General features: G+C 38.0%; 1 protein-coding gene across 2 annotated transcripts in view; it reads right to left on the bottom strand.

Annotated features, from left to right (window-relative positions):
* Positions 1-437: 437 nt before the first annotated feature.
* FRMPD4 (FERM and PDZ domain containing 4) overlaps positions 438-14,354 on the bottom strand; it is a 283,791-nt gene continuing 269,874 nt past the window's right edge. The window contains exons 11-17 of one of the 2 annotated variants that reach the window (XM_079309609.1): positions 13,602-13,728; positions 11,236-11,325; positions 10,478-10,660; positions 7,188-7,326; positions 5,541-6,602; positions 3,944-5,215; positions 438-2,819 (exon numbers count right to left, since the gene is read on the bottom strand). In XM_079309609.1, coding sequence (XP_079165735.1) covers positions 2,815-2,819; positions 3,944-5,215; positions 5,541-6,602; positions 7,188-7,326; positions 10,478-10,660; positions 11,236-11,325; positions 13,602-13,728 — 2,878 coding nt within the window. In that variant the 3' untranslated portion in view covers positions 438-2,814. The remainder of the gene's footprint in view (positions 2,820-3,943; positions 5,216-5,540; positions 6,603-7,187; positions 7,327-10,477; positions 10,661-11,235; positions 11,326-13,601; positions 13,729-14,354) is intronic. The other variant, XM_079309608.1, reaches the window with a different exon arrangement.

Here is a 14,354-nt window from a genome sequence, read left to right as displayed (position 1 = left end):
CTGGTTCTGCATTTCTGAAGATGTTTCTCTGCAGTTAGAAGGAAAGGCATGTCTTTGTTTTACGAAGTGAAGCGCAAGAAAGTAGTTCCTTAACTTTGTTGGTTTAGTCATTCTAGTTCACACAGCTTCATGTGTGCTTCACATGAAAAGGTAATTTTTCAAAGCAAGAGCAGTAATACCCTTTGCACATGGTGTTATGAGAAACAGGTGAAAATGACTGTATCAGTTTGGAGAATGGAGGCTGCTGCTGCTGCTCGGTCACTGAGAAGTTCTCCAGACACTCTTGTGAAAGCTTATTTGCCAGCCACAACTGAGAGCTGTTGCTTTGGATGCCTCTCAAACACAAGGCTGCAAAATGTTTTTCAGAAAGGTTTAGATGGAAAAGATTATTCACAAATTACCTTTGTCATCACTCAAGAGAAGAACTGTCTCTAGCTGGAAATATTTCAGAGATATTTATTGTATTCTGAAAATTTCATTTTATTTCTAACTTATTTACAGTTAAACATTCAGAATCATAAAATATGAAGTATAAAATACTTAACAAAATAGATGCAGTCCGTGTTGTTCAGGTGCACCATAAATATATGATGAAACAGTAAACAGCATAGGAATTTTCTGATGGTCCTCTCTGTCATTTACCAGGAGAAAGGGTGTGTAGACCTGCCTCATACATTCTGGTCTGACCATTATGGCATCAATCTTTCATTTCAGAGAGAACACCACCACCACTCTGGTTTCTGTGTCCTCAGTCCTCCACAGTTACCTTCACTGTCTAAAATGCCAACACTAAAGTTCAATACATCAGATCCCCTCTGAAGTTGGTATATTTATATATTCAATACTTTTTTTTTTTTTTTTAAGTACAGAACTTCCTAGAAAAGAAGAATCAGGTAATTCAGTCCATATGAACAAAAGAGTCATTTATTATATATATATTCTCTAGTAAGTTATAATAGTCTCTTGAATTTTAAATGTCTTTTTGCTATTTTCAATGCTTAAAAATTATAATTTTAAAACATTAAATATTGTGTTATATACATTATGATTTAATTAATCTAAACATGGAGCATTTTCCAAGTGAAAACTTGGATGAAACAGAAAACAATTTCAATGACATAACAGGCTTTAGAAGTTCACTTCATACAACCATAAATTTGACTATATCAAAAATAGCCAAACATCAATTTGCTCCTATATGGGACTTTTTTCTGTTAGTTTTTCTGATCTTGGGGAGAGGGTATTTTGGCTGTTGTTTTTGTATAAACTGAAGGACAGATCTAGTCATTACTTTTGTCAATGTTCAGTATTTTAACTTTTTATAATCTCATACCTATTTTATATAAAATAACAAAATATACAGAGAAAGCTGAGTTTGTTACATTAGTTCATACACATACAGTAAATAAAATTTTTTTATGTATGGCTTTGCAAAGGTAGATTATGAAGTGACTTTTGTATTTTATTTGTTTAAAAGCATTTTAAGAGAACGTGTTAGTGTGCTTACAATAGCGGCCATGGTATTCGGATGTCGAGCCAAGAGTTTAATGCTAGGATCACCAGAGGTCTTGCCTGACACTGCTTCTGCAGCCCTCAGAAGACAAATGTAGTTTATTACAACCTCATCTATCTTAGCTATAATTTCCTGCTGCTGTGTTTCAGAGTTCATGACTTTAACTAAACGCATGCAGGCTTCTGTTAAGCAACAGAGTACTTGAAAGCTGGAAGTCATAGCTAAAAGCATTTCCTCAGGGCTTTTATCAGCCATGGCCATTTTCCTGCAGGCACTTCCCAACTGTCTCGATTCCAAAGATAACAGTTGTTTGTACTTAGAAAGTTTAAGGTCATATGTTTCTGGATGTAAATCTTCTCTCTTGCCCATACTTGCTCGGACCAGTGAGAGTAGCTCATTGGCATCCTTTTGTGCTGCAATAAATCCATCAGGCATTGCATAAGTCTTCTCCTTCATCACATTTATTCGTGTGATTCGTGCATCAAAGGCTACATCATTGAGATTCACATCAATTTGGCCACCTTGGATGTCAGCACTGCTCTTCTCATTCTCATTCACTGCATCATGTGGGGGCTCAGCAGCTTTTGGGGACTCCAAGACTTTCTGCTCCTTGTCACTGGATGACTGAGCAACTGGTTCTGCCAGCTCACACGGGGCCTGTGGTTGGAAGAGATGTGAGAGCTGATGGCTGTCTCTGTCATCTTCCTCCTCGTTGTCATCATTTCCTCTGCTCAGGAAGCAGTAGCTGAAGGGGCCCCGACACCTCCAGGTGCTGCTGGTCAGCTTTCTCAAGGGCAGGGTTCGACACTGCTTGGAGTCCTTCTGACTGGCGCCTGTGCCCGAGCACCTCTGACTGTCCTTCCGGTCAGTGCTGACGTACACACAACTCTGAGAGTAACTTTTTGACAGCTTTTTGCCCAGGGAAGATTCCACCCTTTTCTCCGTTTTGGATTCATCCTTTCGGGTGGTGTCCAGGCATTTCAAGCTGGCTGTGGCTGCCTTCTTCTCAAACAGCATCTCGGTGCCTGCAGATCTTCCAATGCTGCTGCTGCTGCTGCTGCGTCTCAGCATTTTCTTGTTCTGCGGCATCCTGAGGCTTCCTCCTATCATGTCATATGGCCATAAACTAACTGTTGCCCCACAAGCCTGATTTACTTTGGGAATGTCACAAGAGTCTTCGTTTTGACTTGGCACCTTTGATTCTGATAGCATGGATGATAGCATGATGGAGTCAGCTAGAGGCTGTCTAGGAAAAGCTGTAGGCATGCCTCCTTGTCTTCCCTTTTCAGGCTCTGTGAAAGCTACACTAGGGGTAGTAGAAGAGCAGACAGAATAATTAAGCATCACCCTGATAATATTCATAGGTTGAACTTTTAAATATCTTTTAATAGTCAGTACAAATGGTTTCCTAGTGTTCCCAAATGGTCTCCATTCCTCAAAATATTCCATCAAAAATTCATTACCGGTCTTTTGTATGTCACTAAAATGACTTTTGCAACTGGTCAACAAATTGTAATTTTGAATAAGTAATTGTTCATTTCAGTACAGCAGACTTACTCAAGAGAAGAAACAGCAAATTATGTACAAAATATCATAAATCCCCCTATTATATAGATTGCATGTTTTCTATTAACTAATTAGATGAATAATTTCAGATTAAAGTACCTTCTTTAACTACACCTGAAAGAGTATGGAAAGATGTGTTCATGGTAATTTTGGTTTAGTTTTGTGGTGGTTTTTGGCAGAGAAATATTATTTCTCATTCTAAATCCTAGTCTGTTCCACTTTTGGATTTTTATGCATTCACACACTACTGCTACATGTGGGTTGCAATCCAAGAAGAGGGAAACATTTAAAATCCAACTGAAAGAATTTCAATGCTGTCTCTGAAAACTGTGCATTTTTTTATAACTTTACAGAAACACCTACTGTCAGATTGTGAAATAAATTCATGCTTAATAAGGTAGTGACATTTTCTTATTCTTAACATCTCGAGATTTTTATTCATATTGGCATGTTTTTGACAACCTGTTAAAATAGTATATAAGACATCTAAGAAATTAATCAAAGGTTTTGCTCCCCTACATTAATATAACTTCTGAAGTAATTTTACAATCTAACAAGTATTTTGGACTCAAGTCACTATGGATTTTGGAGAGGCTTCCAAAAGTCAAAGAGATGCCTCTCCATCAGTATGCCTCCAAATACTTTAACTGTAATGAGAGGTTTTTTAAAAAGTTGCTCTTTGTATGCAGCTTATCAGAATATCATAAATAAAATGAACAGATAAACTGAAGGTCTAATCTCACTGTATGCTACAGCTTGATGATGTAGTTCCAGATAAAGATAATAGCAGTGTCTTACTTAGACCTCAACATGAACTTGTAGCTTTAAGAATAAACACAATAAACACTCTTATTACTGCTGTACCTGTAGTTTCTTTTATCTTGGGGATCCGATGACATCCTTCTCGCAAAGTGCCGAAGATTGGTTCAGCATTGATTGCTGAATGCACAACAGGCACTGTCATTCTGTGACACACAGCTTCAGGCTGCTGGTGCAGGTCCTTGTATGCCGTTCCATGGTTTGGAAGAATGGCAGCTCTCTCATCTGCTGGAACATAGGCAATGCCCTTCCCTGACGGATCAGAGATGATGTGCTTACCATCAGAGGTACAAAGAGGGGATTCAACGGGGGTAGCACACGGGCTACTGCCCGTGCTGCATCCTGCATCCACTGAAGAGCACTGAGAGCTCTGCAGTGAGAAATGGCCTTCACTCTGCAGAGATGACATGCGCTTAGCCAGGTGATACTCACAAAGCCTAGCCACACTCTGCTCGGCTTCTGGAAGCTTTGAAGGATGGTCATCTGCAGATAAATCAGTATCTTCTGCATCGTTTAGCTCTTTGGCTGAAGACACGGGAGTCATATCTGACAAGAAGTTTTCACCTTGGCTAAGCCCTGAGGTATCATCCTGATCCACCTCAGGATCCACTTCACCCTTACAGTCAGTTTCTGTTTTACCAAGGACAGGAACTCTTGGAAAACTCTTCCCATTAACTGTTTCTGGGCTTGGCTTATCTGCTGCCCCATCATCGGCAGCGTACCATCTTTGGCGAAAGGCAGTTCTCTCCACATTGAAAGTGCTTAGGCGCTGGCTGTCTCTTGCTGAAAGAGTTCCAAATTTAGCTTTTAGATCTTCATCAGACTCTGCTTTTTTATTTCCCTGTTGCTTTTTCACAGTAGCATTGCCATCAGAGGATGCTTTTACTTCACTATCTGTCATCTTACTTTTCCTTTTACTAGTGCAAGAATATACCAAGGATCCCATGTGCAATTTGCTAAAATAATCAGTGACAGATTTTGTTTCCATGGTCTCTGGCTCCATTTCCATATTATCGGAATGAAGAATCTGCTTTGAAGGCACAACTTTTGACTGTAGCTCTGCAGCCTGACCACCAGCCAAAGGCTGTGAGGGCTTCATGCCTGGCCCTCCAGCCTGATTCTTACCGATGGGAAATTCAGTCTGCTCTTCCACAAGCGGTTGGTAGCCTTCACTTGTGGTCAAAAACATACGTGCAGTGTTTTCCGACTGTTTCTGTGCTGTGGCTAGTTCAGAGCTTTCAGTCATTTCAGAGGAATTTGTTTCATTGCCAGAATCTGAAGATGACTCAGGGCTATATGCTCGCAGGATAGCTACACCTGCAAGCCACAAAAAATAAGAGTCAATTAAATGACAGCAGCTGAGGCACCTGGATAAGTGACAAGCAAAAAGGGGGTGTGTTAGAGACAAAAATATTCTTTGTAAAAATACTCTGACTTTATTGCACAGTTCCCAAGACAGGTAGCTTAATAACTACCAGTGGCTCCATTAAATATGAAATATGATGTATGCAAAATGATGGCAAAAAATAAAAGGAGAACTAAAAAAAAACCAAACCAACCCTCATGAAATGGAGTACTTCCAAAGCTAAATGGATGAGATGGAATGATTTTCAATGAATAAATGTAACTATGGTGAAAGAACCTGAATTGTCATTCGTCTGCTGTTCCTCTGAAGCAGCCAAAGCTTCTAGTGCTTGAAGTGTAGAGACTACAGCATCATCTAGCCCCTTCTCACCCTGCTCCTCTGTATTGGTAGGGACAGCATCGATAAGCGACACTGGAATGTCATCATTGCCTAGATTACTGTCTTGCTCCTTGTTGTCTCTAGGCTGTGTCGCTTGATTCTGAGAGTCCTCCTCATCAGAACTGTCCCTGAAGCCAGGTGGAGGAGCAGCAATGGCCATATTTAAGGTATGCAATAGGAAATCATCTTCATTGTCATCACCTTCCGGAGGTGGAAGTGAAGTCAAATCAATAATGTCATCACTAGAACCAGAAAGGCTGAGAAGAGCAGGCCTATTGATTTCTCCTACCATAATATCTTCTTCACAGCTTACTTCATCTTCATCTTCGGCGTCATCGGTGTTTTCTGCATAACAGATATCATGCAGCAAAGGCTCCTCTATCCCTTCTGCAGCTCCAAATATTTTACCATCGCTTATAGTTGCGTAAACAGAATTCGTAGCAAACTGAATGCTTTCAGCATCTGGTGACAACTCCAGGCCTTTAATATCATTGGCATTACTAAGATAAATGGCTCTTTGTTTTTCTAGTACTTCTGGACTTTCATCCAAAAGCCTTTCATAGCCAAGAGTCTGGGGACTGATACCATCCAAGTTGGGATCTCCAAATATAAAGGAAACTTTTGCTCCCCTGGGAGAATCCTGTGCTTTCTTGCTAGGTTCCAAACCTGAGAGTGACAGCAGTGAAGGCTGGTTAAAATTTCTGCTTTCTTCTGTTTCAGAAGGGTCACTTGGCTTGGCCAGATGCTGATCAAATCCACCTGAATTATAAGTATTTTCTATGTACAGATGTCTGTGTTCTTTTTGACATAACAGACTTTCAGAAACATCTACAGTCTTCTGCTTTGGATCAGCAAAGGACATTTGAGCCTCCTGATCTCCTTCAGCCAGGAAAGTGGCAGTTTTTGGTATACAATTCCACTCAGAAGCAAGGATATTATGCTTTCCTCTATTCTCAGGTCCTATAGCATGGTGAAATAAAATCAACATTGTGAAATCAAAGAACAAAATAATGTAATTTGTAAACAATCATTTGTCGATGTTATTAAACACTGAATATGATAGCTGAGCCATCAAATATTTCAGAAAATGCTTTCAAATTCACCTCCCATTACGTCATCTGTTGACTTAATGATGTAAGCTTTAACTAGTTTAACTGGTACTTCTGTACTGTAAAACAAATTTAAACCTCATCTAGGTACAAATATTATTCCAGGCACAGTAAGACAAAAGCAGCTGGTTTCTCCAACACCATATGTATTCTGACAAAAGATGCATGCATATAAAATAATAACACTCACAGAGAGCATGCACCTGTCCACTAGAGTACGAAGGAAATTTGACACATGGTTTATTTTATCATGAAGATGCTATCATAGGCTGGGTATTGGAACATTATAACACTGAACTGAATACTGTGGTGCTAGGTCTGAGCCAGCAATCAGATCTCATTTGAGACAGCCTTCTATTTATCTGGGAGTGCTCTGGCTTAAGCTGACTTCTGCTTTATACACTGGAGCATTGTTAACATACTGTGAGATAAATACCTGTTTCTCTGCTCCCTGCATTTTTCTTGTTGGCCATGTTAAATATGGAACGCCTTGAGTCAACCAGCAGTCTGTAGTATCCAGCTGTTAGGCAAGCAAGATTCATTGCATCTGAGGACTCCATCAGAAGAGTAATAGGCTAAGAAGAATACAATCAAGTTAAGGCTGTTCCTCCTCAATTTGTTTGCCTGTTGACAATGCTATTACATCGAAGCAAAAGTAATAACATCACAAACACCACATTGAAAAGTGAGAATTAATTTTCCTCCTACCAATATCAAACAGTACAAAAAGTTTAGTCAAGATTGGAGCTGTAGTAAGGTAGAAGTCCAACCAGACATCTTAATAACTGATTGCTCTCTTTCTGAATGAGGCTAATTGCTTTATTACTCTTGCTCCATCTTTTTCTTGCATAGATATCTTACTCTGGCAAAAACATTATTTAATGTTACTCTGAATCTGCTACAGGTGAAGAGCCTGGTACATAAAGTGCTGGAGTCTTGCAGTTGTATGGGAATCTACTGCATCCCAGAAAATGTGGTGTACTAAATATAAGCAAAGGAGCATGACAGGGGAAGCAAACAGTCAGGGGAAGTTGAGGTTCATAAAATACAGCAGTCAGGATAAAGCTATCACTACACTGCAAGACAGGGACTGGTTAAAGATTCCAGTGTTTGTGGCCTGACAAGTGGTGAAAAAATAAGCAGATAAACAGAGATGAAGAGATCAGAGAAAGATCACCAGAAGGGTGACCAGCAAAAAGCCAAACATGAAACACAGTAAAAAAACAGAGTCCTAACAAAAAGTGAGACCTCAGAGCTTTGGAAAACTATGGCCGCCAGGATAGCAAGCATCAAATCCAAGACATCCATGTGAAACACACTTTAATTAATTTTTCTTTTGCCATTATGTATTCATTTTCTTGCCTAAAAAATTTGTTTGTCTCTAAAGCTTTTAATACCAAAAGCTGTTCTCCTGAAATGTAATTTATTGAGGTGGCTAGCCTCTAAAATTCCTAGACAAGAAATAAAAATGAAGCCTTTACCATGATGTATAGTTAGAAATTAGACCATAGACAACCCATCTTACCACTCACAGTTTGCAGTGACTCATAGTATGTGGATATTTGTGACAATTTATCATAATTTAGCATGCAGAGCCCACTGTCACAAGACAGATGCAAGGACCTTTATCATTCCTTCCAGGAGGAATGTCACATACAACAGGGATGGCTCTCCTTACCAGTAAAAAGACAGCTGATTCTGATGGAACCCGTGGCCAAAACTGATCACAGTTTACTAATAAACCCACAATAGGTCCAATGAGTTTTTAAAAACCTATGCTACAGCATCTTAGACCACCATGTTTCAGGTGCCATGAATGTTGTATAAACTATTTTCATCAACTTGGAAAAATATATGAGTTTGTTTTTCTTTAACCTTTTTTTTCCTTTAATCTACAGCTTGAGTTTCTTTTCAAAACATGCTTCTTCCAAGGTATTCAACTACAACTATTATAGTTACTTTAAGTTATTAAACCTACAGTGGATTATTATAGTTATTTTGAGAAATAACTAAAAACTGACTTCTGAAAAGCTACATTCATCTCAAATTTTCTGCAGAGATTAGCAGAAATTGATGAACTCTGAAGATCTTAGATTTCTGAAAACAATGCAGTGAAGTACTGCTAATCTGCTGAAAAGTCCTGTGACATCTAAACTTTTATTGCCTGCTTCTGCTGAGTGAAACATGCTTGAGAACATATTTAAGGAAACAAAAATAAAATAAAATTTTAAACTGTCTGTTCATTAAGAAAATATTATCATATATATATTGGTACACCCAGAAGCTGGATATATGAACCTGCTACTTGAGGGTAAGTGAAAGGATGAAAACATCATTGAGAATACCTACCTGTGTGTGCCTGCATCTCCTTCACAAGACATAATTACAACCCCTACTTATGCCTCACAGTGAAGCAACTTTTTATCAAATTCCACCCAGAGCCTCCTAGATTTTTATTTTTTAGTCAGTCTCTCTGGGCTTAAGATCACATGTGTTGAAGTGCAAGGAGATGGGGATATGCACAATTTGCAATAAAACAGTAACAGTATTATAATATATAACAACATATTACCATGGTAATACATAATACTAGAGCATACAGTGCTGCATTTTACATATGGGCAGGATTTAATTTCTCTATTACTTTCTCCATCTGTAAAAAGGTGATTACAGCTTTCTTACAAGAAGACTATGAGTTTAGCACAGTAATGCAGCAAAGCAGCCTGGGATCCTCAGGTGCTACCATTGCTAAGTAAGCTGAAAGAGATGCTGTGCTCACCAACCTGCAAATTTTTCTTAAATTGCTGTCAAAGAGCATCTAGATTACTTTACAACAATGTTTTTTTCATTACCTTAAATACAGAGAAACAGTTCCAGGTCAATACACCTAAAGCATTCAAAGCAGAAGCCTAGTAAAATATTCCTCATGTGTGCTTTTTGTGTATAGCTGGGTAAGCAAAAAGAACTGTTAGGTTCTATTTATTTTAATCAAATATTTAAGTTTCAAATACAATGAGAACTCTTCCTTTGATCTCTGGTTATTCAGATTAATGTCCTAGAAAGTCTATGAAGCCTTTCACTTCAAAGCCTAATAGAAACCACACTAAAAACAACCAGGACAGTATAACATACAAAACTCCACTCATTTTGCCACTGGATGCCACACAGATGCAAAGTGTAAGTGAGATTTTAAAGAAATTAAATTACTATAGGTAGATGATGAGCATCTGTGAATATTGAATTGGGATTATAAATCTTAAGAAAAAACCCATGCATTCTTGCAGTTTATTTAATTGGCAACTGTTGTGGGTTATTTGCAGTAAACTTTGTGGATATAACACTGGTCACAGGGGACACAGGTCCAATGCAGCTGGCAATTCTTTACTGTATATTAATACTGTATATTACACTAGAAGAAGCTTCAAAAGAAGGCAAATTCCATCATCACCTCTTCTTACCATGGAAATCCATGAAGACAATAACAAAGCAAGTTGCTAGGGACCAGCTGAGAGAAAAATCAAAGTAGAATGCCAGTGCTGGAAAACACCAGCCTGGTACACTGTAGGCCCAACCTGTAGTACAAATGTACCATGAAAAAAGTGCTGAAAATGTACTCTCAGAGTATTATTGGCATGAAAATGTTCAGAAAAGCATAGCTTAATCTAACACTCAAAGGACAAAATCATTATTAAAAGATGTTACATCAACACAAATCAACAAACTTACTTTTACATCTAAGACATGCAGCTCAACCCTGACACTGCTTTCATCTTCTGTAAACATCTCGATCCTGTTGACGTGGCTGAAGTCTGCCAGGAGAGCCACGAGGTTGGTTTTGGTGTTTATCACATGGCTGATTCCATAGCGTGGCCCTACCAACAGAGTCACCTCTGAACGCTTTTCTCCCTGCTTCAGCAGAAAAAGAAAGGAAACACAAGTGAAAAACGTGACAGCTACTGCATGGTGACAGAAATCACCACTCCCTTTTGTTACACAGAGTTACATTTGCATGGCATTTCTACATTAAAGATCATTATGTTTTTTACTAGATAGATATGATACACAAGAGCATACTTGATTCATAATTTTTAAAAAAAGTAAAGGAATTTCTTGCTGGATGTTGATTGCACTCTAGATTTTAGGTGGATAGTTAGATGGACAGACGATGAGTGGACTCTGCTTCTGTTAAAAGAAAAACTTTGTCATTAAGATTTTTCCAGACTAACAATTTTAGCATTCAATAGATAATTGGATGGTGTTATTTGCTAAGAAAGTGCTATCTACCTCCAAATTCCCCGTAAAATTTATGACAGATATGTTATTTTCAAGATGAAAAGAAACAAAAAGTGATTTAGTTCAATTAAATATGGTTTTTAAGCATATCAATAGAACCTAAACTTCTAAAGAAAATTATATGATCCACCTTTAAAAAAAAATTGATAAAAACAAATCAAAAGAAGAGACTTTTTAAAGAGAAATGTTACCACTAGTGTTGCCTTGAAGACACGCCCTCCATACAATCGGAGATCACTGAGGAACTTTAGATAGTGCACCTTGGCTTGCAGAGCAGAGAGCTGAGAAAGGAGAAACAGGGGTAAGAGGTAGTTGTGGTAATCATCACATTATAAAATTCCAAAAGAAAAAGTATTTGTGTAATATAAAGAGAATGGTCTGCAATAACAGCTCTTTGGAGCCTGAAACTAAATCTTGAGATGCTTGAGCTTCAGATGAGGAGAAACAGTTTCATTCTTAAAATTAATTTCTTGCTTGTTTAGTTAAAATGCACTGAGGACTTGGGAATGGGCAGATCAGAGCACTTAAAGAACATCCTGACTGCTTTAATGAAGGGAAAATGTTAAAGTACTCAGATTAAACATCTGTTCACTGAGGGATTTCAAGGCTAAGACAGCAGCTTTCCATTCATAAACTCCATCAGTTCTTAAACGTTTATGTACCTACACAGAGAAAGAGAACAAAAAAGTTGCATTTGTCAGCTACGTATTTTACATTTTGACAGGTACTTGTGGTGTTTGCTTATTATTCCAACTTGTTACTGCATTTCCTACTTTCTAAAATAACACTCTTCCACTATATTTGGTAGGTAATAAATCAGAAAACTAAATACAGCACGTCAATACATATGATCATGTCATGTAATACATGTCAGAATTTGTCTCCTCTTTTTTCCTCTGAGTTTAAACCACCTACTTAAAAAAACCCAAAAACTTGGAAATACTTTTATGAGACAGATGGGAAACAAGAAAAGTTCCTAAACCTTACACTTCCCTCGTGTAAACCCTTTATATCTGGACTTTCAGAAGGCAGTATAAAACAGTCTCATATGGCTTGCTAGTTTCATTCCAGTCACTAGATTTCTAATTCAAAATCTTATTTAATCTTGAACAGCATTTTAAGGGCCCCTATCCTAAATTTTTCCTAGAGAAGGAGGAAATGGATCCAAAGCAGAGCAACTATTGGTAATGCTTTGCCCTTTGCTTCACCAGGTGTTCACTTGGTGCAGAAATACACAAGGGCTGTAAAAAACCAGGAGAATCCTGAGAATTACAAGCTTGCCTTCATGTGAAGAGAAGGAAGGAAGAGAAGGAAGAGAAGACCCCAGGGAGAAATCAGTTAGCTCCTGTGTTAGTACCTACAAGTGAGACAGGAGGTGCTCAAATCAAAAAGGATGAAGCAAACCCAACAAAGTCTGCTTGCTGCAGGGACTGCTGCAATACCTCTTCTAACCAAGCACTGATACTGGTATCCCACTGTAAGGTCTATCTTATACCTGTAAGGCCTGCAGCAGTGATGGCTTCCAAAATAAACCCAAGTTTTTACTACCAAGATAAATAACAAGCAATTGGCAAAATTTAGTTTTAGTTTCAGCAGTACAGGAGACACAAAGTGCTTCAGCCTTCCTTCCTGAGGTCAAACACACAGAGCTATTTTCACAGTCACGATGTGTTCTGAAACCTCTAAGCAGGTTTTCTGCTGATCACAATGAGCCTTAGCTCAGGCACCAGCTGTTTTGAGGTTTTTTGGTTCAGAAAAAAGGTGTCATGAAGCAGGATTCAGCTTGTTTTATGTCTCAACTAGTCACTCTTAGGTTCTTTTTATAGTCCACGAAGAGAAATAAGCATTTCTAGGACATAAGCAATCTGACCTATTTCTGGTCCTGAATGTGGGATGAGATGAATCCCTCCCTGAAAGTGCCTATTTCTCTCCATTGACTAAAAATGAGAAGATGACCTACACTAAGAAACCACTTTATGGTGTCTAAAAGCAGTCTCAGCTGTATGCATGTAACAAAGGCATTTCTCAGAGACTTTGTCTTATCCATGCTTTTTCCAGCTGAAGTGAAAGCTTAGTGTTAAGAAAAGCATTTTACAACAGCAAGGAGGGTCATTTACTGCAAGGACCATCATCTATCCAGTTAGATCTTGGCCAGCGAAAAGTCTTTCTCTACAGTGTAACAGAAAACAATCTGAAAAACAGCATTTATGTCAGATGAGAGCATCAGAGAGAGAACAAAAACTTTCCCAGCAAATCTGCCATTCACAGAAAGTACTAAGTTAATTTAAAAAAAAAAAAAAATATATATATATGTGGTTATCATACATGAGGTATTAATAACCAGTTCTCTGTCATTCTCATGATAAGAAGATAGTTTAGCTGGGGCATAATTAATTATTTTTAATAGTTCATGGTTATGTTGCACCCACACCCAAAGTTAAATCTCTGGAAATATAGAGGCTAGGTGTTTCTCCAAAGGATTAGCTTTAAATGTGTCCATGCCTGCCACACTTCTGTTCTTTAAAACATATTTTCCATTAAGATGCAAATGAAATACCTTTTTGCCTGGAGGAACTAGGTTTTGATTTGCTTTGACAAGGTGGGAAAGTGCTTTCTTTATGTTCTTTTCTTTCATGCTTTGCAGCACAGCAGATGGAAGAAAAGTCTCTAATCCCCATTCTTTTCTGCAATAAAAGGCATATATTTAATTTCACATTCCTGTGATGATTATTTATCTAAAGACTGGTGACTACGATGCCAAGTGAATGATTACCTGAAAACAGAAGGAGAGTTGATGAAGTCCAGAGTTTTGCAATAACATGTTATTTCTTAAATTTAAACAATTTATTTCTTATGAAAAAGGTATTTCAAAATGATAAATAATCTCTCTTCTACCCCTTCCATCCCTTCAGTCATGCCATTCCAAAAATAATGTTTTAGTTTGATATCTAAAGTCTATGTTAAACACCACAAGTATGATTTCAGAATTAAAATAGCAGATAATACAACAACATAATGTCCAATTTAATTTTATTTTATTGGTTTCTATTAGAATATGGAAATCAGAGCCATTTTCTTGTCACCTTTACGTTTGGGGGTTGGGAGGGAGGGGGCTGGGTCCTCCTCAAACGCAACCAGTTCACTTCCATTACCAAATTCTTTTTTCTGCTTGAAGCATCTTTTGACAGAAGACTGGCTCTTTACTTCTAAGTAACTATTTCTGCAGATTCATTAATAGGATAGACTACAACATTCTCTTCAATATGATGGATAAACTCTACAAGACTGAGTGTGTAACAGTTATTGTTTC

This window comes from Erithacus rubecula (assembly GCF_903797595.1).
Source record: "Erithacus rubecula genome assembly, chromosome: 1".
NCBI classification, from domain to species: Eukaryota; Metazoa; Chordata; class Aves; order Passeriformes; family Muscicapidae; genus Erithacus; species Erithacus rubecula.
This window is presented reverse-complemented; position numbering and strand designations above follow the sequence as displayed.